Source organism: Haemaphysalis longicornis, unplaced genomic scaffold (assembly GCF_048455015.1).
Source record: "Haemaphysalis longicornis isolate Haplotype H1 unplaced genomic scaffold, Haemaphysalis longicornis Haplotype H1 scaffold_12, whole genome shotgun sequence".
Lineage (NCBI taxonomy): Eukaryota > Metazoa > Arthropoda > Arachnida > Ixodida > Ixodidae > Haemaphysalis > Haemaphysalis longicornis.
Window position 1 is genome coordinate 41,687,764 of NW_027526225.1, and position 22,101 is coordinate 41,709,864.

A 22,101-nucleotide genomic window follows, 5' to 3' on the forward strand; every position below is an offset into this window, starting at 1 on the left:
TTTTAACCATCTTCCTCCTAAGAAAGATGATTTGTTATTTTTTGTTTGTTTGTGCGCGCATGTGTACGAGTGTGAGCGCGTGCGTGTGTGTGTGTGTGCGTCGTACTTGCCCCACTGTTTTCACCCCCGGCGTCGTCGCGTGCGAGTTCAACCACGCACAGGGCGTGGAAGGCTAGCACCGAAAGATCTGCAGCGGGGTGTTCACAATAAAACCTACCCCACAGAATGCCAGACACAAAACGAAAGGTAAGCACAACAAACAACGGCGCTGCGGGCCGCAACTGAAAGAACCGGAAATAGAGCATTCACTTCCCGCAGCCCATGCCCAGGTGAAACTATAACGAGCGGTCTCAAATGAACGGGCCGGCAGCGGCGCTGCTGTTTTCACGGTTGGCTGCACCCCTTTCTGGGGAAGCGTGGTTCGTCTGCTTTCACTGGGCATCTCTCTGGGTTCAAGCGAGCGAAGCTTTTACGCCTCATTGACATGTGATCTGCTGCTTGTGGCGAAAGCGAAAGCCGCCTTCTTGACTTTATATACGTCACGTACCCGCCGTCATGTGTTATTATTCATAATCCTCCCGCTCGTAATCACTTCGAAGGCGTACCGTTGGCGAAGACCATACCTCTTTTAAAAATTCCTGGGCCACGTCCACTAATATGAGACTTGGGGTGGGGCGAAGCGTGCACTGAATAAGCGTATTCATGGCGTTTTTGCCCACGGAGATGAAGCCGTTGGGGGTAGAGGTAAACAGCTTTGCTTAGAGGTGCTTTATCTTTCTTTGCTTAGAGTCTTAGAGGTACTTTCTTATAGAGTTCTTTACTTTTATTGGTCCATGCATAATCTGAACAAACATTTCAGCCGTTGCTTTCTTCTTCTGCTTTGCGGCAGTTAAAACCCGCCTGCAAACCTGTAACCCAGTAGGTACGGCGATACCTAGAATGCGCTGCGATTCGCTGTATTTTTTCTACCTTCTTTTTTATACCCTTGTCATGTGGCTGCATACAACATTAGCATATTCCCCGCATGAACATCTTGCAGGCAATCAATTTGATTTCTTCAGCCGCGTTTGGCAACTTCCGGATAAGAAAGCAGCGCTTTCGATGTGCTTTGGTGCAGGTATTTTCTATATAAATATGCCAGTCAAGATGTTGCTTCACCGTCACCCCTAAGTACTGGAAGCTATGTACCTCGGTCAAGGCACTTCTTCTATATTATATTCAAATCTTAGAACATTCCGCTTTCTTGTTGGGTGCGTAAATGAAGTATTTTGTATAATTTATGTCCATGCCATAGCGTTGACACCACAAATTTAATGCTTGCAGGCATCTCTTCAATCTGTTGGGATCGTTAGGGCGAAGCGCACGAGATTAAATTAAGCAATCGTGCGCAAAAAGTTTCATCCTAACCGATGGGTTAACAATGGCAGGAATATCATAAATACACAGTGGGAACAATAACGGTCCTATAACGGAGTGCTGTGGCACTCCAGACAGAAATTCGCACTATTCGGATACGCTTGTCCCGATTATGACAACGATTTTAAAATACGCCTTGATCCACGATAAAGTAGTCGCACTAATTCCTGGCCTCCGCAATTTGTAAACCAGTTTATGATGCGGAACCTTGTCGAATGCCTTCACAAATTCAATAAATCCAACGTCTACCTGTTTGCACTGATCCATATTCCCGCAAAGGTTACGGGCAATTTCGGATAATTGAGTCACTGTCGACCGGACATATCGGAAGCCGTGGTGAAATGGGCATGGCAAATCGTTTTTTCGAAAAAGTTAAGAATGTGTCCACCAATCATATGCGCCAATACTTTACAACCCCCAAGTATTAGTGAGAAAGGTCTACATTTCATTATAGACTGCTATTTTCCACTTTTATAAATCGGAACAACGTTCGCGTCGCGGCAGCCCAGAGGTACTAAAGTATCCCTTAAAGATTTTTCAAACAGAAGACGCAGGTAATATGATATCTAGTCAGCGTAACTTTGAAGAAATGCTGTCGAGGTTTCGCATGGGCCACGAGATTTTAAAGCGAAGCTTTAGTGGCGTCCCTGATGGTGTCTGTAGCGCGATACCGACCCGCACGAATGCCAACTTTCTCTAACGATGACGATGAATGATCGTGGCTGCAGAGAAAGAAAAAAAGCGCTTCAGTGGCCGGTATTAAACCTGCGTCCCTCACGTTATGCAGCCGGCATCTACCCGATTGCTTCATTTCGTTTTTATTATAGCCGCAATTCGACATACAAAAACCATACAACACAAGACAGCAGGAGTTAATACAAAGCCCCCACCGGATCTACCGGATGGCGTTGTCGTTGAAATATTCTTTCAGCGTGGTCTGTTGTTCTACCCATGCCCACCCTTCAGGCACATACTCTTGGACTTTAAGCTATTCATCATAAAGTTGGCCGTCAGCTGCCGTGACGGCCAACTTAGAGAGCCTGGCGGGCGCAGCGGGGTCACGCTCCGCTAAGGCTGCTTGCACCGGAGTGCGCCACGCATGCGTAATGGAGCTCCCGCTTGCTATCAGAGCGGAGCTCACCGTCAAAAACGGCCAGCTAAAACTGTCTATTGTCTTCCGTGACTCTTTTAAATGCAGAGCATTTGTATAACTCACGATGTCACCCGTGCGTCGGCGTCGCAGCAGCCAGCCTCCCCCTACACTATAAAAAGAAATAACAGTTACCGGCGCCTGGTTTCGATCCCACGACCCTGCGGGCGGAACGCAAGGTACGTGGTGCTCTACCCACTGCGCCACAAAGCCGACACAGAATGAAAGGCTACGAACACGCCTTATATCCTTGACTCATTCAAACCACGTCAAGAAGCTGCTGATACAACGCATTCACTACCTGTGGGCGGAACGCGAGGTACATGGTGCTCTTCCCACTGCGCAACAAAACCGACACAGAATGATAGGCTACGAACGCGCCTTATATCCTTGACTCATCCAAACTACGTCGTCAGCGGCGTGCGTTGGCGACTCAGCAGCGTGCTAGCGGCGTGATAGCTGCGTGGTGTACACGTGATAGCACCAAACCCCCAAACACTAAACGTTACCGCAATACACCCACCCCCTAGCGACGCATTTACTCGAGTCCCCCTCGCGGGGAGATGGGCCCATTTTTTTTTTGTCGAGCATACCTAATGTTTCAGGAAACGACTACTATCAACCGTAACAAACACTATGCAGGTACAAATACGGTCAAAAACAAAGCGAGGGATGACATAGGCCCTGAGCGGTGTGGTGGCACCTCCTCCGAGAACTGACAGCAAACACAGCGTTTCGCTGTTCCCCGCAGCCGTAGTCCGCATTCTCACGTTCGCGTTGGTACTTTTCCTGGATATTTTATCGCAGCCGTCACGAAACACACGATTTAGCGGGAGAATAAGAAGTATGGCTTAAATTGTTTGATTTCTCAGTGATTAAAGCACCGTTTGCTGCTGGACAAGCCCTGGGGTACTATAAAACACCAAAACTTTCAAAAAACACACACTTTTGACATTGTTTTACAATCCCAGGTTGCCCAGTTTTGCTACCGCAGGGATGCAATAGCCGATATACACCACTTGCTGTGGTCTTGCCTCGCCTTGCCTACGGCGAGACTGCGACATCTTGCGACGACGGGCCTCGGCGTAGACGAAGCATCCGCGTACGCCGCATGAATACATGGCTCCTTCAACGTTCCCTCCTAGAATTCATCAATGAAGCCAACGTTTTGATGTTCATTTAATCAACTTTTGTCATTATCAAGTCATACCTCTTATCTATGCCATGTGGCAAAATAAACGCTCATAAGAAAACACAAATTTGGCTTTTTGTCTGCATGGCTTCTTTAAAATGAAGGTAGTGTTCGTCTTGATGTTTATTCTGTATATTGCCTTTATTTTTGAAGAAGTCAGAGGCGACCTAGTTAACTTTTGCTTTGCTACAAAGACTCTTTATAACCGGAGGCGTTTGTCAAGTTTCCGACATTAGCTTTCTTTAAGATCTTAAACCAGTCCTTCCCCAAACGTGACAAGCTTTCAGTCAAGCGCCGTTGCAGTGCCTTCACAGTGGTATCTAAGCATGGTCTTGTATCTCCTAAAATTACTCTGCGCTCTGCGAGCCCACAATAAAATTTTCCCAAGGACCACTAGGCAGCTTGAATGTAAGTTACCTCCATGCACACCAACAACACGTGCGGCTGCCACCTAACATCCGCAGTTAAGCACTACGTGTTGAAATTTTGCTAACCTCTTAGTCAGTAACATAATACATATAATAAACCAATAAACTGAGAAGAAAATATATATATATTTAAAAATTAAATGTGTTCATTTATTTTGGCTCAATTCTGTGTCACGTTGTCTGCTAAACCGCTTCGCTGGACATCCGTCTTCCAAGAGTGAAATGGCTGCCCATTTTATTGGAGCACTCTCCAAATTAACCTCAGATATGCACACTAAAGATCAACGGCATCGCAGCTGGTGCAAACTTGCTCTCTCAGAAAAAAAACCCACCCAACCTATTCCTGAATATAGAACAAATTGATGGCTTCCACGCATAAAACAGCTTATTGCTCATTTAGAAAGGAATGAACAGACAACCGTTCGTTTTATGTTCCGTAATTATAATGGTTACGACTCCCTCATAAATTACTAAGAAGAGCTGATCTCATTCGATTTGATTGGAGGGTTTAACGCGCCGACGCAACGCAGGCGCTGAGGCAGGCCGTAGTGGCGGGCTCCGTATTAATTTCGACCACCTGGGGATCTTTTCTGTGTGCCGAAATCTCGTACACACGGGCGTTTTTGCTTTTTGCCTCCATCAGAAAAGTGGCCGCCGCGGCCGGGAATCGAACCCGCGACCTCGTGCTCAGAAGCGCAACGCCTTAGCCACTGAGCCACCGCGGCGGGTACTAAGAAAAGCTGATTCCCTAGCTGTCGGTTACCGTGCTTAAGTTTCCCGCCTCCAACACCGTCTCAGCTCATGCATGGTGGCCTAAAAGTAGGAAGTAATAGTTTCATCACTCAGTATTTGTAGACGAGCACAGAAAAGAAACACGACGAATAGAAAAAAATATTTTCCAGTGGCTCGCCGAAATTCGCCATTTTTTATTTTCTCGTTGTAATAATTTTGCCAACTTGTTATCAGCCAACAATAGCGTATATTTTTAAAAAGTTGACGGTTCTCTGTTAAATAGCACGTCTTAATCTTTCTTTCTTAATAGTTGTAGCTAAAACTTTGTTTTATCCTTTGTGAGTCTTCTAATTGCATTGCAGTCATGAGTACGTTTTATCCTTCTGCTGTTTTGTTCACCCATTTATTACCTAAAACTTTAAAGTAACTAGCGCTAGATATCTTAGGTGTTGCTCCGATCCTGCACTAGCCCATACAGTAGAGGAAGATACTACCACTAGTATAAACAAATAGGTTGTGTCACATTGTTGGCTCGTGCGGAGCCCATGCGCTGCACTAAATAAAACTGGAAAAAAAAACTACGCGGAAAGCATAAACATACCGTTAACTTACGCATTGCGCGATAACTGTTTCCTGAGCTTGAAGCAACAAGGCCGTCAGGCACCAGCCGACGACCTAAACTTTTCCATTCAAGTGCGCCTCAACGTCATCGGCCTGTGTGGAGGTTGGTAGCAACTAGCAGATATTTAAATCGTGAGCTTAGAATACGCGGCTACAGCGTATTTTGGGAGTCCTCCGGTACTCTGGGACTGCACCCATGGGTGGGGGGGTGGGGGGGGGGGGGGTTCTCTTCCCGCAGGCGCTCACCCGTGGGCGTGATGTTCCTCGTGGCAAGGACGACCGACTCGTACTGATAGTGCCGCGGGGCCGGCATCCTGGTGGTCGCAGTAGGTGCGGGGGTCTCCGCTGTGCCACCGGCAGCCACAGCCCCGTCGGATGCACCGGCCGCCGCCGAAGTGTCAGCGGGTGCGCCACTAGCGATGCTCGGACCCGGCCGCTCGTGGTACGACGTCTCGAAGAAGATGTAGCCCCCTGGAAAGCAGGACTGGCCGGCTGACCTTCACGCACACGACCCATGGTTTTCTCGCAGTAAGTACTACACGCTCGGACATAAGTACACTATCAGTGCCGGCCGACCACTGCTTATAATAGAAGAGTGAAAGACGGATCTCGGTTTGGTACCCTGGCTCGCAAGCATCTAGCATTCGAACCTCATCCACAAAAGTGTGAAGGAATAAACGCAGCTTGGCCAGAGTTTGGACAGTTACGGTAATAAGATAAGGCCGTCGTCCGGGGGCCAAAATATTTAGTCAGGGATCCGCGAGTTTGGATTTAGTGGTTGATGACATACACTATGGTATAAAAATACAAATAGTGTCTTCGCCCGAATAATTGTGAGGCAAAGGTAATCACTTCTTCCAACCTGTCTGGAATATTCGCAATTCTTCTCTTCCAGTCCGTAATGAAACGCCTTAAATTAACAGGAGTGGGCGCTAATATTGGCACAAGTGTTGTAAAGCTTTAGGGCTCTTTGTATCCATACGGGATATGTTATAGCTGTAAGTATTCACATACGCGGCATTTTGCTGTCATAAATCGGCCGTGTTCCGCACATTAGAGAATATTTGAGACCGTTATGTGGACAAAATGGTTCTCACAAATTCATCCGCGTGAGTGCTAATCGTCTCATATCTCTACAGTCTGTATAAAAATATATTTGCCTTCACAAATGAACAAAGGCGATTTTTTTTTAGCTCTTCACTCTACAGGTGCCTACGAAGAAAAACCAGCGTTCAATGAACTCCACCTTCAGTTTTGTTAGATTTGACTCCAAATATTATTCGTTTCCCCTTTTGCGCAGCCATATGCTTTTTTCTGCTTCAGCATTTTTCTAGTATGTTTCTTCCATCATCTACCTCAATTGCGTGTTTCCTTTTTACGGAGGAGGCAACGATGCGTACCTTCGCCAGTGTTGAGCGTGTGATCTGTACGCGGTCCACCGAGCCAGAGAGCCGTATCTCCCTTTCCGGCCTTCCACGCCATCTTGGGCGTCGCGTTGAAGTAGTTGGTCCAGTCGCAGATGCTCAGCTCCTCAGCCTGACCGAAATCGCACGGCTCCGGCTTGGCGATAAACTCTGCATGTTGGACCAGGGGACAGCAGCACAGCGTTTGCCTTCATCAACAGCCAACACTTTATCACACCTGCAGCAAACGTAATTTCAGTCAATCCGTTCATCCTATTGAGCACTTTCTTCAGAAACGAGGGGACAACAGGCTGTAATGTTTGTATGTTGCCACTGGTGCCACCGTTCGTACCATACCGCGTGCGTGCAATGAACGTCCTTCACGGGGAAGGGTCCAAGCTGTCCATGAAGCGCCCGCAGAGCTGGTGAAGGTGACGTACGTGCAGGAAGCAAGCAATGACAGGCCGGACCCTCTTTTGTTCCCAGTGCGCCAACCCTTCTCTCCCCGCAACCCGGGGACGGTATAACAAGGCGCCGGAACAAGCCCCCGCGTCGCCTTCTCCACCCGACGCTAAGCGATCTCGACGGAGGAAGCCGCCGTAGGAGTTATCCGATGGCGTGCTTCTGCAGTCCGGCCCGAGAGCGAGACGGGTAGGAACGCCGCACCCTTTACCTTCCACAAACACGGACAAGCGGGCCCACAGCTGCACTCCCCCTTCTGGTCAAACGGTACGAGTAGAAAGGTCCAATAGTCACGTGGCAGCCGAGGGAAGATGGCCCAACGAGTCAACAGATCCAACAAGTTAAGAGAATCAATATTGGACCTTTGCGCGTTGGATCTTTTCACTCGTTTGACCTCTTGGCTCGGAATCCTGCATTCCGTGATCACCTCGTCAGCCCAGCGAAGTACACGTTCCCCAGCTGGAGAGCTCGAGTCCCTGGTCCAGCGCCGATCGTGCTCCTCCCGCGAGAACATGGGATCCGGCCTCCCCGGACCGGTCCGAGCCACCCACTTAACACGCTGCTGACACGCTCCTGGATCATGGAGCCGGACGAGCACCGACGCTACCCCGTTTACGGTACCGGTGAGGGAGTCGGCGCAGTTTAAACTATTATTAGTTAAACTAAACGGTTATCTGTTTTCACCCCTTCATGGCTGTGTCGCTTTTCCTTTAATCTCTGCGTAGATCCACCCAAACGGGAACGGTGACACAGCCCCCCACGGCTCCCCACAAGGCCCTATATGGTCAACGACGTTGTTTCGGTACCCTCGGCTGCGAATTCACTAGCCTTAAGAATAACTAGCGGGCGTTTTATATCAATTTTATACTCTAGAGGAAGGGATGGTTGAGTGTAAGTTGCGGGTTTATAACAGCGCCGGAAGACCTTAAGCTAAGGGTGACGCCGTTTTGTTGTGAAGGGTCGTCATGCTCATCCATTGTTCATGACGCGTTCTACGCACCATGATCCAATAGCTAAAGAGCATGATTTTACTTTTTTTAGAGAACACAAGTTTTTAACGGCATCCGGCATGACAAATAAAACAGCTGTATTTTCCCTGGCACCCCAAAGGTGCCACATCATTCGAAAAGATTCACCCGATAGTGCGGGACTGTACTCCTTCAATGGGATCTGCATGCCTTATATCACTACAATGCTACGCACTTACAACGTGTTGAGACACCTCTTTTGCCGTGCTGGAGTAAACCTCATGTCGATATGACGGCTTTTTCGATGCTCGCTAGCATACGCGGTCATATACTTTGCAAAAAGAGCGAAAGGTTATGTTGTATTACGCTCCTGACCTGATATTTCTTAACGCACATTTCTATATGGACTTACAGCAACTAGACACTAACAGGGGCAAATGGGCTTTCAGTAGTAACTGAAACACAGAGAGGAAACTCCTAGTATCGACGCTCACGTGTCAATACGGCGGTAATTGAAAAAAAAAACACGTACTTTCCACTTCTTCTTCTTCCTCTTCATCTTGCCGCTTTTCCCGTTGCTGAACATAGAGAAAAAAAATGGTAGTTCGAGTGAGCAGAAACAGCACAAAAACCATTTAAAACATTTCGCACTTTGCGAACGGAAATATGTTTCGCATATCTCTATAAGTTGACAATTATTGCAAGGGTATTTGGCCAACGTATAAGAGCTTAGAAAGATAGAAATACAGCAGCGCAACCAGCATGGAACCCAGAGAAAACATGAATGCAGGCACGCATGGTCGCTCGCTACAAACACTTCATTATTTCCTGCACAAGGCCAAATTAAAATATGCAATATGTTGAAGTAAAACCACAGGAAACTGGAAAAATTATCCCTAATACAGCAGAGGCGGGACAAGAAAGGTACTTAGAGAGAGACGAGTGCGGCGCAACGGTCATTTCACGTAGCCATGCAAAAGGGAGAGCGGCATATCGAAAACTGGCAATGAAGGTGCGCAGACAGAGTTACTTTTTTATCTAAGTTGTTTTACGTTGTTGCCTGTTTGCATCGACACCTGTTAACTTCTATGCAGCTACATTTTTGAACCCGGCCTGTAGCAGTAGAACGCGGTAAATTCAAATCGCCTTGAGCAAACCTTTACAATGTTTACCTTCGGATGAGCGCGACAGATCAGGAACAGCTTGAGAGGTGAGCGGGAAAGCAAAGGGGTTCATTAAAGGTTAATTTTATGCAGCTACATTTTTTGTATGTGCAGTTTACGTGCACCAGATGCTGAGGTCAGTCTTATGAACAAGTTGCATGACCACCGTTTTAAGTTTAAAAACAAAACTATCATCCTAACAGGTGATTTTATTTTCCCGTCAGTAGGTTGGAAATACTTCAGTGGAATTAACTCGTTCTTTTGTAACATACTCCTTGATATCACGTTTGCTCCTAATATTTTACAATTAGGACGTGAAAACAAACGCGAAAGTGCCATCTTAGACCTTCTCTTTGTCAGTTAATCATTTACAGGGGGACGTCCTGCACTAGAGTCAGGTATATCGTATTCTAAGCGAATCTTTTTTCTCATAGAAAAAACCCGCAATCCAGGATAAAAGGTCCCCAAAAACTCGGTTATTGGAGATTACAAACGTGTAGATGATGTTGCTATTATTGACTACCTTGATGAGAATCTGGTAAATATTGACGGAACTGTTGAAGGGTCCTGGCAACAGTTTCCCAAGGCAGTGCTGCATTGCAGTAAAAATTTTGTGCCTAACAGAAAAATTTACAAATGGCGTTTAAACCCCTGGATTAACAGTGATATTGTTCATGCAAAACGCAAGTTAAAACGACTTAGGAAAAAGCATAGAGTATCTAACGAAATGATTGCCAAGCTTCAAAGAGAATTGTAAAAGAAAATTAACACTGCCCCAGAGACATATTTTCCCCCACTTTAGCCGATTTTCTCAAATCTAGTCCTGTAAAATTCTGGGGACACCTAAGGGAACGACATGAAGAAATAGACAAAATGAAATATAATGGCATAATAAGTGATTCACGCAAAATCGCGGAACATTTTAACTCCGCCTTTCGGAGTGTATTTGCGGAAGTAAACGAATATGACATAGTACCCTCTTGTGATGTCTCCGATGAGCAAATTGAAATAACGCACGAAGGAGTTCTTACCATGTTTATTGAACGCGGATCCTAAAACGTCAGCTGGGCCAGATGACATCCCAAACTTCATTTTAAGGCGCAATGCAGAACAGCTATCCGGTTTTTAACAGATATGTTTGTATTGTCGTCCGTAAATTATTTAATGCGTATTCTTGATGCATCTGGTCAGGCTGACGTTATTTTAATGGATTTTAGCAAAGCTTTTGATAAGGTACCTCATGTAAAACTGCTCCGCAAACAAGAATCTATTCCCTTCTCTGTCTTACGATTGGTACAAGTTTATCTTATGAATATAAAACAGTTCGTTGATGTTCGTAATTGTTTTTGAAATGAGTGTGGTGTTTCCTCTGGAGTTCCACAAGGAGGCGTACTTGGACCATTGTATTTTTATTTACGTGAATGATTTGGCTTCTTTTTTTCCGGTAGGCGTTTCATTGCGGTTTTTCGAGGATGACTGTGTTGTTCTTAAACAGGTTTTATCCCCAGATGATCATCGTTCACTAAAAGATGCTGTTTGTGCTATTGACAGGTGCTGTGAAAAATGGGGCATGGAATTGAACAGGGAAAAAACTGTACAGATCGCAAAACCATAAAAGAGGTACCGAGCACATATTTCATAAAATTCAAGATCGTATTATTCCTGAGGCCACAGATTACAAATACCTTGGCGTCACATTCACAAGTGATTTAAAATGGTTAGCTCATATCTCGAAAACCTACCCGTCTGCAATGCGCAAGCTATATTTTTTCAGAAGAAAACTCACAAGCGCCCCGGCCAGTGCTAAGATTTTAGTTATAATACTTTTGTAAGGAGTTAACTAGAATATGCAGCGGTAATATGGAACCCACATACGAAAAAAATAAAATTAGACTAGAACGAGTCAACCGCAAATCCGTGAGATCTATATTTGAAAAGTACAAAATGAAGGACCAGTTAATGCATGATAATCACGTTCATACCTTGGAAACTCGTCAAAAAACAGTCGTTTTGCAGTCTTACACAATTGTCTCTCAGGAAAAATTAAATTAAAGATAAATAGTCGTTTTGCATTCTTACACAATTGCCTCTCAGGAAAAATTAAATTAAAGATACCCGATTATGTAATTCCTCTCGCAACGCGTAGGACTCGTCACAATCACCAGCAATCATTGGCTCCAATCTTCGATAAAACAAAAAGCTACAAGTACAGCTTCTTCCCTCAAACAACTGAAGAATGGAATTCACTTCCTACGCAATTATTTCTTTGTTCTAATTTCGTCACTGAGTTAGAAAAGCATTTCTCCTACTAAATTTTGAGGACAAACATTTATTCATGTGTAAGCTTCTTTATGTGAATAATGTCGTGCATTCCACGTTGTACCCACTCCTGCTTGGGTGAAATTTTTGGCCTGCAGTATTGTAAAATAAATAAAATAAATAAATATATATGCTCTTTCCCCTATGCGGTAACAACTTCCTGGCCCAGGCAGGGCTGCAAGTTAGAGTTGCACACGCAGCAAGAGGTTATTTTTCGTGAACCCATCTGTTCTCTTTTCTCCTGTGGCATCTATCAATAAGTGGTTTCTACTAAACTAATAAACCGTTCAAAATAACAGCAAGAGGTGAGGCCGTACCGGGCAACGCACTCGCATCGCCCCAGCAAATGCAGCATAGGCGGAACATGCCCTAGACAATTTCACATCGGCTCTGGAGATTTCCCTTTGGCGAACTAATTTTCGCACGCCTGACCTCTTGCCAAGTGTGAGGGAGACGGCCGCAAGCTGACTCCGCACGAGACGCTCCACGGTGGCAACGCATGGCGAAAGTGAGAGCGGGAGGCAGAGAGACATGCTGGGCGGTGGCGACGCGCTGCGCGATGACGCTACAGCAGCGCGTACCGTCATGCAATCGAAGATGACGTATGTCCACTTCCTGAGACGCAGTTCATGCCTTCGACGCAGAGGCTTACCATCGCTGCCGTCGAGAGAGCCCACAAGTGCTGCCTCAGCGCACTACAGCAATTAGGAGGGAGTGCTGAACAGTGAATGAGGCAAACGGCGGATATGATTCGCGTCCTTCTCGTTGCGTGGCTCAATCGAAACACGTGACATTTGCGCGGGAGGTTCAAAGATGATTTGCAACATGCTCGGCGGCAGTGCTCTTCAACTTGGCGATGGAGGATCTGCCGCCCAGACTAAACCACGGGCCTGGCATTCGTCACAACATGTACGCGGTCTGCATCGCCATATGGTCAAATCAAGCAACCAGGGCAGACATAGAGGACACCTTCCAGCAAGCGACAGAAATTGAGCAGACCTTCGCTCGATCCCGCGTCCTGGAGTCTGCTCCGGATCTGTCGGATCTACTGGTACCCCAGCCCAAAAAGCCCAAATACCAAAAACAAGACCCGATAAAACTGCAGGTGGATTTAATACCTATCCCCAACACGCAATAAATCCGTGTCCTCGGCGTACACTTTTCCAACATGGCGCACAACACCAAAGCGGTGAGTCGCCTTATAGCGGCGGCCAATCAGGTAGCCCGCATGATCAGGTGAGTGACCTCCAAAAACCACACAATAAAAATTCCCCGCATTTCCCCGAGGGGAAGAATGTGAAAGTGCGAATGCACGAGTTGAATTTGCGCGGTTCGGTAATGTTCGCGAAAGAGAGATCACACACACACACACAACTACAAAGAAAGAAAGATGCATTTATTCACAGACACCTATTTGTGTTGTCGTTGTACTTGATTGCTAGAGCGGATCTCAGCTTTGAAATTTCGTGTCAGTACTCCTTTAAGCAGGTGCATTAGCCCTTCTCACGCCCGATTCTTGGCCAATCCCCCACGTGGGTATGTGTCATGTCAGCGGCCAGGCAGCGTGCGCCCATCTCCCCCCGTTGCCAAGGAAGACGAGGAGATTCCCGGCCAATCCCCCACGTGGGTATGTGCCTTGTCAGCGGCCAGGCTGCGCGCGCCCATCTCCACGTGCGCGGACATCGCCGGTGGACGCAGGTTCAGGGTCGCTTAAGAAGTGCATTGCACTTAAAACAGATTACACCATTTTCCCGAAGGAGAACCCTGAGTAGCATGCGAAGCAGCCATGGGGTCGATTCAAGTTTTTCAAGTTGGGGTCGATTGGGGTCGATTCAAGTTGGGGTCGATTAGTTTTCAGTTCACCTTTTCCGTCAGGTTGAAGTACGTAGCTACCGTTATATTTACGGTTTGGTTTCCATGGTAACTACACACCTTTCACTTACCGGAACTACGAAATGGGAAATTGCGTTTACCCCATGGCTGTTTCACATACTACTCAGAGTTCCCCTACGGGAAGATGGTGTAATTTTATTGGAGGGGGGTGGGGGTGTTAGAGTGAAGAGGCATTAAAGAGAGAGAGAGAGAGAGAGAGAGAGAGACGTTGCACGTGGTATGAGTTTGTCTTTATTTGAGCACAATCACCATGTTAAACGTAGCGGAAGTCGAGCTGTAGTTGGCGTTCCGCTTTGAATATGACGGCCTTATGGTCTGTGAAATGTAAAGTCAAGGGCTGTTGTAGTGGATCAACCCTAAAGTTGCTGAAGATGAGGTCGATGCACGTTCCCGGATGGTTGTGCGCTGCTTGTAATCACGGCCCGCCGAGACTCGCCGACGCATGCCGCTGCCGACGACGATGAAACACCGAAGGCGCGTGAAGCGTGTTCGTCTCAGGAGGACAGACTAGAGCGAGCTCTCCGTAAGTGCATCAAACAATATTTGGGCCTACCAGTGTCTACGAGCGCCTAATGGATCTTCGAGCCCACAATACCACGAAAGCGATCGCAAATGCACAAAGAATCGGGCAACGAGTGTGCCTCACGAGGACGGAAACAGGCAGATCCATCTTAAACGGACTGAACATAACCACCACGACCAAGGTACAAGATCGGTTCGACATTCCCTGGGAAATGGGAAAAAAAGACAACCCATTCACGCCTGTCACCCCCCACCTAGAGACATGCAACGGGAAGACGATCAAGCACGCAGAACACTTCAAGCCCAATATTTATCCAAAACATGGGACTCCCACCCTGCTACAATCTACTTAGACGGGGCTCGCCCCACCAATGGTGTAACCACAGCAGCAGCTTGCTCGTCCAGCGGTAAACCCCACAGCAATGGCATCCATCAAGATTCGCTCGGGAGAGGTGGCCGTCGCCCTGGCCTCCCTGCCCGTCCTCTCGCAATAATAATGACCGATCCCCAAGAGGCTTGCGGAAATTTTATCAGAGGCAGGGTATGTCACCAGGCCTTTCGCATAATTGCGAATAATCCTCCTGAAGTTGCACAGCTCATATGGTTTCCGGATCATAGCGGGAAGACCTGGAGGGAACGTCACCCCGCACGCGTAGGCCGCGATTCTTTATTCCGGGCGTTCACCCCCGCTGGTTGCCCCAAGCACGGAGCCAGCCGATCGCCTTCACCCCCTTCATTTCGTACCACCTTTAGTAGAGGAATACTGCTAGAACAGAGGTTCGGGAGGAGATTTCCGGCTCTACATCCCTCGCTCACAAGAACGGAGGAGGTGTTACTCCGACAGCTTCATACGAACACACTTCGAGTTCCCGCAACCGTACCACCCGGACATCTACACAACGCCGCATTGCCAGCACTGCGATCACACGGAAGATTTACTCTACCCGACGTTGTACTCCGCAAAAAATCTGAACATGAAGGGCATCACACCAAACAACAGATCCACGGCCCAATGGGAGGCAACCCTGCTCAACCCGCATCCACATGCCACAAATGGCGCACGGACCGGGCAGTGAAAGCAACACCTCGGCAAACGCAATCACAGGACTCGAGGGCCCTACCATTGTGATTCTATCAGGAGAAACACTGCACAAAATAAGCTCTTTCTCTCTCCTCTCTTCCGGCGGCGGCCACGCGCTGTGAGATAACAGCGGAGTGGAGCGCCCCGCCGCGCGTTCGCTCATCGTGCGATCACTTTGGGTGTGGGTATGTGTTTGTTTGTATGAGCCTCCAGTCTTGCTCTTGGGCTGTTGTGAGTTCCGGGTGCGGGGGTGCTAGCTTTCGGCGGCACAGGCGGTAATGTTCCGTAATATCGGTATAGTTAAGGAGACTGTCTCTGGGGCAAAGTCTTCTTAACTATACCGATATTAGGCTACGGAACATTACCGCCTGTGCCGCCGAAAGCTAGCACCCCCGCACCCGGATCTCACAACAGCCCAAGAGCAAGACTGGAGGCTCATACAAACAAACACATACCCACACCCAACTCGCCTGCACCTAATCCACCCAACACAAGTCCCATCCCCGAACTGCACCCTCTGTACAGCCCCAGGGCCTACCCCACATTCTGTGGGCCTGCCCCCAAAACCCCTATCCCCGAATCACCACAGCTGAGCAGTGGAGAGAAGCACTGGCATCCCACGACAGGGAGGTGCAGACCTCCCTGATCGCAAGGGCCACCTCGGTCGTCGTTGGGCTGATAACAACGACCACCAACTTCTCACGCTAAAGACAAGCTCGGTTTAATAAAGTTTTGTCTCTCTCTCTCTCTCTCTCTCTCTCTCCCGAGACGAATATAGAGGCAAGAGTTACGGCGTCCCAGGCGATGTCACCTATCTGGAATATTGCCGTTCGAGCCCTTAAGAGGTTTTTGACTTAATTGTACGTGCGGGATCCCGGAGCTAGTGATTCCGAGTTGCTAATGGTGTATTCGGGTGGTCGTTTTAGAGCGCTCTGGAGCACTCCGGAAAGAGTCTCGGTGTTCGGGTGGTCGAAATCGAGCGCTCGATGCATGTTCGGTTGGTCGTCTCAGAGCGTCGCACTCCACTCCGAGCGCCTCCGACTGCTCCGACTCCGAAGTGGGAGCGCCGCCGAAATCCGGAGGCGATCGGGTCCCCGTCACCCAGGCCGCCGCGGCGCGCCCGCTCGCCTGCCTAGTCGGTGGCGTTCGCTGAGGCCTAGCCAGCGGTTTGTTGTGGGAGTATTTCGACGTTTTTGCTTCTGGTGCTATTACTGAAGGCATCTCCGCATCATGTGGAAACGGAGACGCCTATTGAGTGTAGGGGAACCGTGTCCGCGGCTTCTGCAGCTCGAAATCGACGCCGAGAACGTCATAAGCTCAGACGACGACGACTCGCACGTTTACGCGAAAAAGTTCGCCGAACTCTTCACCGCACCGCTTCCTGTGTTCAAATGGCAGGAATAAGTCCGCAACTTTGGCTTGCAGCTAATGCGTCCGATCTGGAAGGCCGAAATCATGGAGGAAAGAATACTCAAGAGAGGCCCCTAGCATCCCAATGCATTGCGAAAAGTGTGGAGGAAGTGATGTCATTTTTCTTGAGCCCATGGACAATGTTGCATACTTGTTTACAACTGCGGCGGCCAAATGTGGGCGAATAGAACGGACAAATTTTTAAGGCGTTTGGTATGTGGCTGCCTCGCTACGCTTGCAAACCAGCGCAGTCGCTACGACCAACGTTTTTAGATTAGGCCAGTTTGAAAACTCCGCCGTCGGAGGCGGCCTTAACTCATACGCCGGGCGCAGCGGCGCTTTCATCGAGCCCTGGGCATTCACAACACCGTCGATGAAATCATCGAAGCCCACCGCACAGCCCAGATAGCCAGACTATCGCGCACGCATCCCGGCCGCGCCCTTCTCGCAGCGGCCCACCTTACCTCCCCTTTCCCCTCACCTATGGCCTCCCTTATTCCCACTACGTTACGCCAACTCTTGCATGTACGCCCACTGCCTCGCAATATGCACCACCACCACCACCACGCCGACCGCCGACTGGCCAGGGCTAGACATCTGCAGCGCACACTCCCTCCCTCCCAGCATCATTTATACGTCGACGCAGCTAGCTACCACGATAAGCCGGCTTTCGCCACAACCGTCATTTTATCGCTCGACAGCCCTCCCTTGGACGCACTCACGATACATACAACATGAGCTACCGCTGCGGAGGAGGCGGCTATCTCCCTCGCCCTAGGACAGTCTCCCACACCCAGAGTTGTCCTTTAGGATTCTCAGTCGGCAATTCGCAGCTTCTCTGCAGGGCTAATCTCCCCACTCGCCCTCAAAATTCTCTCCCGCAGAACACCACCCCACCCCGTGGCTCTGCTGTGGACCCCGGCCCACACGGGAACAGAAGCCAATGAAGCGGCCCACCGTATAGCTCGAGCTCTTGTCACCCGAGCAGGCCCTTCTTTTGGCTCTACCCACGGCACCCCCAGCTTCCGGGACGCTCTAGTCTCGTACCGGGACATTATCCAGCACTTCCAGCTAATTATCCAGCTCAGCGTTGGCAAGTGCCACAGTTCATTCTTTGCTCACTGTGTGTTTCTTCGTTGTGAAGTGAAGTGAAATTTATCGCTGCTGAGACGTAGCGCGCAAAGACCGCAGTGATGTACCACCCCAAACAATGCTCCCGTCGTCTGCGTTCGCCATCCCGCGAGCCTGTTGCTATGACGACGACAAACGCTACTTTGCCAGGCTTAAGAGCTGAAAAATCGTCCTTCTATCACAAAAACGAAGGCCGTTTTTCGATTGAAACTTCGGGTGAGGGTTAGAATAGGCAAATTGAAGGCGAAATCAACAGCTTAGAACATGACATCGCACCGAGGAATTAGCGACGAAGCTGTTTTCGCTTCGAAGCGGGAGGGCAGGGCGACGCCATGTTAGTCAAATCAAACCGGAGATAGCAAAGGATGATGGGATAGAGTGCTGGGCTCCGTGGGCTCAAGTAATGGCGGGACTCGGCTTCACAAATGTGACGTCAGGGCCTCTCCTAATCTTTTCTTTCCTCCATGGCCGAAATTTATTGAAACACCTAGGCTGCATAGGCCAGTCTGGCTGTTTGCAGTTGCCGTGTTGGCCGCGCGACGGCGCCACGGTCGCGTGCTGCTCGATGATCGGGTACGCGTTCGGTTGTGGTGACTCTTGCTCGGATTGGAATAAGCGGCACATCGGCGTACTCCGAGTCGGAGTATCTGAGCGACCACCCGAATACAGCATAAGTATAGGTGAGTGGGGTACTCTATCAAATGCTTTAGTGAGGTCTAGTGCTAGTATGGCCGCTGCATCGACCATTAAAGGTGGATGATTACGTCGTGGAGCAATTGGAGATGCACATCTTGATTATTTGTGTTAGGCGATGGTGATGTGCCGTTTTTGATTGATTGATTGCGGGGTTGAACGCACCGACGCACCACAGGCGATGAGGCGCGCTGTAGTGGAGGGCTACGGATTAGTTTTGGCCACCTGGGTATCTTTAACGTGCGCCGTATTCTCGTACACATGGACGTTTTTGCTTTTCCCTTATCGCAAAACCGGCCGCCGCGGTCGGGAATAGAACCCGCGACCTCGTGCTCAGCAGCGCAACGCCTTAGCCTTCATGGCCCGGGTGCGACGCATGCTAAGATTACCCCGCATCTGATAACAGAATTCACCCCGCTGTGCATTCGCCAGCTCTGCAGCGTGAGACTTAATCTCCTGTTCTGTCTCCACTTCTTTTAAACCGTGCTCTGGTAAACATCCCTCGGCTACTTGCGCAGGTTCCCCATTTACAACACAGCACCTACGCCAAAGGTACTACCCTGTGGTATCATGGGGCAGCGACGGCCAAATCGAAGACACCCTACAAACGGGTGCCCGAATCATCGCTGACGAAGCTGCCAATGTCGGATTAGAATGCCCCCCACATAGACCACAACTTGTTGACCTTCCAGCTAAATCGGGTTAAAAAAGGCCTCCCAGTATAAAAGTTCACGTTGGGAACGGGGAAGTGTTGGAGGTGCCTAGCATTAAAATTGGAAGTCTTACTCTCCAGTGCGACCGCGCGAACAACTCCTTTATAACGCAATTAGAATCCCAAGTAACTCAAACCATAGGCATATTACGTAGGATTACAGCTCGCCACAGAGGCCTTAAAGAAGCGTAGAGAATCCGCCTTATAAAGGCATTTGTAATAGGCCGCATTGCGTATTCTCTGCCATACCTCAATCCCTCTCAAGCAGAGTTGGCATAAATTAATTGTCTCATTTGCCGGATATACAAGACGGCATTGCCGTTACCCCACAGCACTCCCATTGCCAGACTGGAACGGCTGCGCATCTACAACACTACAGAAGAAATAGTGGAGGCCCATAAACTCAATCCACTTAAACGCTTATCGACAACACCCACTGGTCGACAGATCATGCATACATTAAATTTTCGAGCTCCGCTAATCGCTGATCCCAAATTTCCCATCCCCCAAGCAGTCCCGCGCGCCTCTGAATGCGCCATCTCCCACGCAATATGAACCCAGTGCATAACAAGACACGCAGGCAACAGCAAGCACGGCCCTTGACTGAGAAATGCCCCATTAAGCCGACCACGCTTTACGTAGACGCGACAGACTACAGGCATCACGACGCGTACGCTGTGGCAGCAATATTCAGAACAAACTACAGAAATTTTTATTAACAAGGCCTACGCAAACGCGGCATATACCCCCAACGTAACCCGAAAATGGTATAACAGTGCCACTTTCCCCTTATCGGCACCCACTTGTACTTTTTGTAGGCAGGCTACAACACCTAACCTGTATCATTTATTATGGCACTGTACGACATTCGACAAGGGCAGAGCCGCCCTGCTTGATAAGTGGCCACTGCCATCTGACGCTCACGCGCTCTTACAGCTACTCCGAAGTAACGCATCCTTACTCGGAGCAACAGGCCGACACCCATTAGAGAGTGGTCTTTACAAAGCAATATAGAGTGGGCCTGACCATGTGTTTTTAGGCGGGCCCCAAGAACAAAGATGCCCATAAAGGGACCTATGATCCAGCAATGAACTTTAGTGGGATCCCTCTTCATTCCCTCCCTACTTACCTCCTTTCCCCCCAAAGGGCTTCGTGCTTACTTTATATAAAGCACATTCATTCATTCATTCATTCCCCACCCCTAAGATCCCCCACAATACGCACCGTCATCCGGAAACGGCGGAGAAAGCGGCAATCACCTTACGGCCAACCCCACAATCATCATCGCTGATTCAAAAATGACCATTCAAAACTTTGCCAGAGGTACCATCTCTCCTCAGGCGCTCCACATTTTTGTTTAAAATCACCTACAGACGCCGTGGAGCTTATCTGGTCTCCTGCCCATACAGGACTGGGGTGCAATGAGGCAGCCGACGAAGCAGCTCCAGAACTCACTGTCCGAGCAGGCCCAAGCCTCGTCCCTTTACACGGAGCACGATCAGCTCGAGACAACTTGCTTAGCTATCCGGAAATAACTGAGCTTTACCACCTCGCCCGCCGCCTATTTCCGCCAGCTGACCCTACCCTCTCTCACTCTGAAGAACGCTTATGGCACCTAATTCAAACACTTTGCCCTGCCGCGCCAAACTGCGCCTAATTCACCCCAGCCTGTATGAACCCCCCAACTAGCCCGCATGTTGCTTGAAATACTCCATAATTCATACCATGTGGGCTTATACCAAAGATCCCTTCCCATTATCCGCACCACCGAGCAATGGGAGGCGGCGCTGGGTAGCTCCGACCCGCAGATGCAGAATAGTGACGAAACGGGCTGCCTTGGTCACCGGCAAGCTGCAACTGCCGGTCACTGCCACCTCCTAACTACGCATCGCAATACAGTTTATTTACCTCTCTCTCTTTCTCTCTCGCTCTCTCTTTCTCTCCCTCCCTCCTTCCCTGCCTCCCTTCTCTCTCTCTCTCTCTCTCTCTCTCTCTCTCTCTCTCTCTCTCTCTCTCTCTCTCTCTCTCTCTCTCTCTCTCTCTCTCTCTCTCTCTCTCTCTCTCTCTCTCTCTCTCCTGAGACGCAGCAGCTGAGCGCCGCGACCCAGAAGACAGCAGCTCTCACTGCGCACAAATTTCGCAATAGGCAGTATAGCACTCGTCAGCCATTTTTTCTCCTCGTCTTCATAAACAGTTCCTCGTCCCCTGGAAGCGAAAATTAGGGCCCTATTGGGACACCACAGCCCTACAAAACGAACTTACAACCTCTGAATCGACGGTTGGGCCTAACCCGTCGAGGGCAATTCAAGCCACTAGCTTCTTTAGCCGTAGTTTTCCCGAGTGGCGGGAGCTGCTTGCGTGGCGGCCGCTGCCACAGCGGCGGGTGTGATGAAGGGCGCTTGATCGACGGCATTGCGGATGCTCATTGAAGAACGGCAACATAGGATTGGTACGTCGACGCTGCAACAAGGTTCCTAGAGGTACCAACTACCCCCACCAAGAAGTCTACGATGCTCTGCTATATACCGATTAAATCGCAGCTGATGACAGTCGAATGAATGACCGTGAGGTGGAAGTCGCCCGATATGATGGGGGGCAGCGTGTGCCTCTTTCAAGGAAAAAGCGATCCCCGAAAACTGAACTGCACAGTCGATCACTGCATGTACAGCTAAGACTGTTAGCAAGCCTGTACTGCGTTTTTACTTTGCTTTTTCTGTACTGTGTAACTTGACGAATGCGTGCTATCATTTCCGTGTGTTTGTTTCGAGATGCTTAATCTGTATTTTATCTCTACAAAATGCATGT

At 49.0% G+C, this 22,101-nt stretch overlaps 1 protein-coding gene across 1 annotated transcript in view; it reads right to left on the reverse strand.

Annotated features, from left to right (window-relative positions):
* Positions 1-22,101, reverse strand: part of LOC144162580 (MAM and LDL-receptor class A domain-containing protein 1-like) — a 145,595-nt gene that overhangs the window by 111,703 nt on the left and 11,791 nt on the right. Inside the window, exons 2-4 of the mRNA XM_077693173.1 lie at positions 8,905-8,950; positions 6,940-7,113; positions 5,786-6,010 (exon numbers count right to left, since the gene is read on the reverse strand). Of these exons, the coding sequence (XP_077549299.1) occupies positions 5,786-6,010; positions 6,940-7,113; positions 8,905-8,950 (445 nt within the window). The remainder of the gene's footprint in view (positions 1-5,785; positions 6,011-6,939; positions 7,114-8,904; positions 8,951-22,101) is intronic.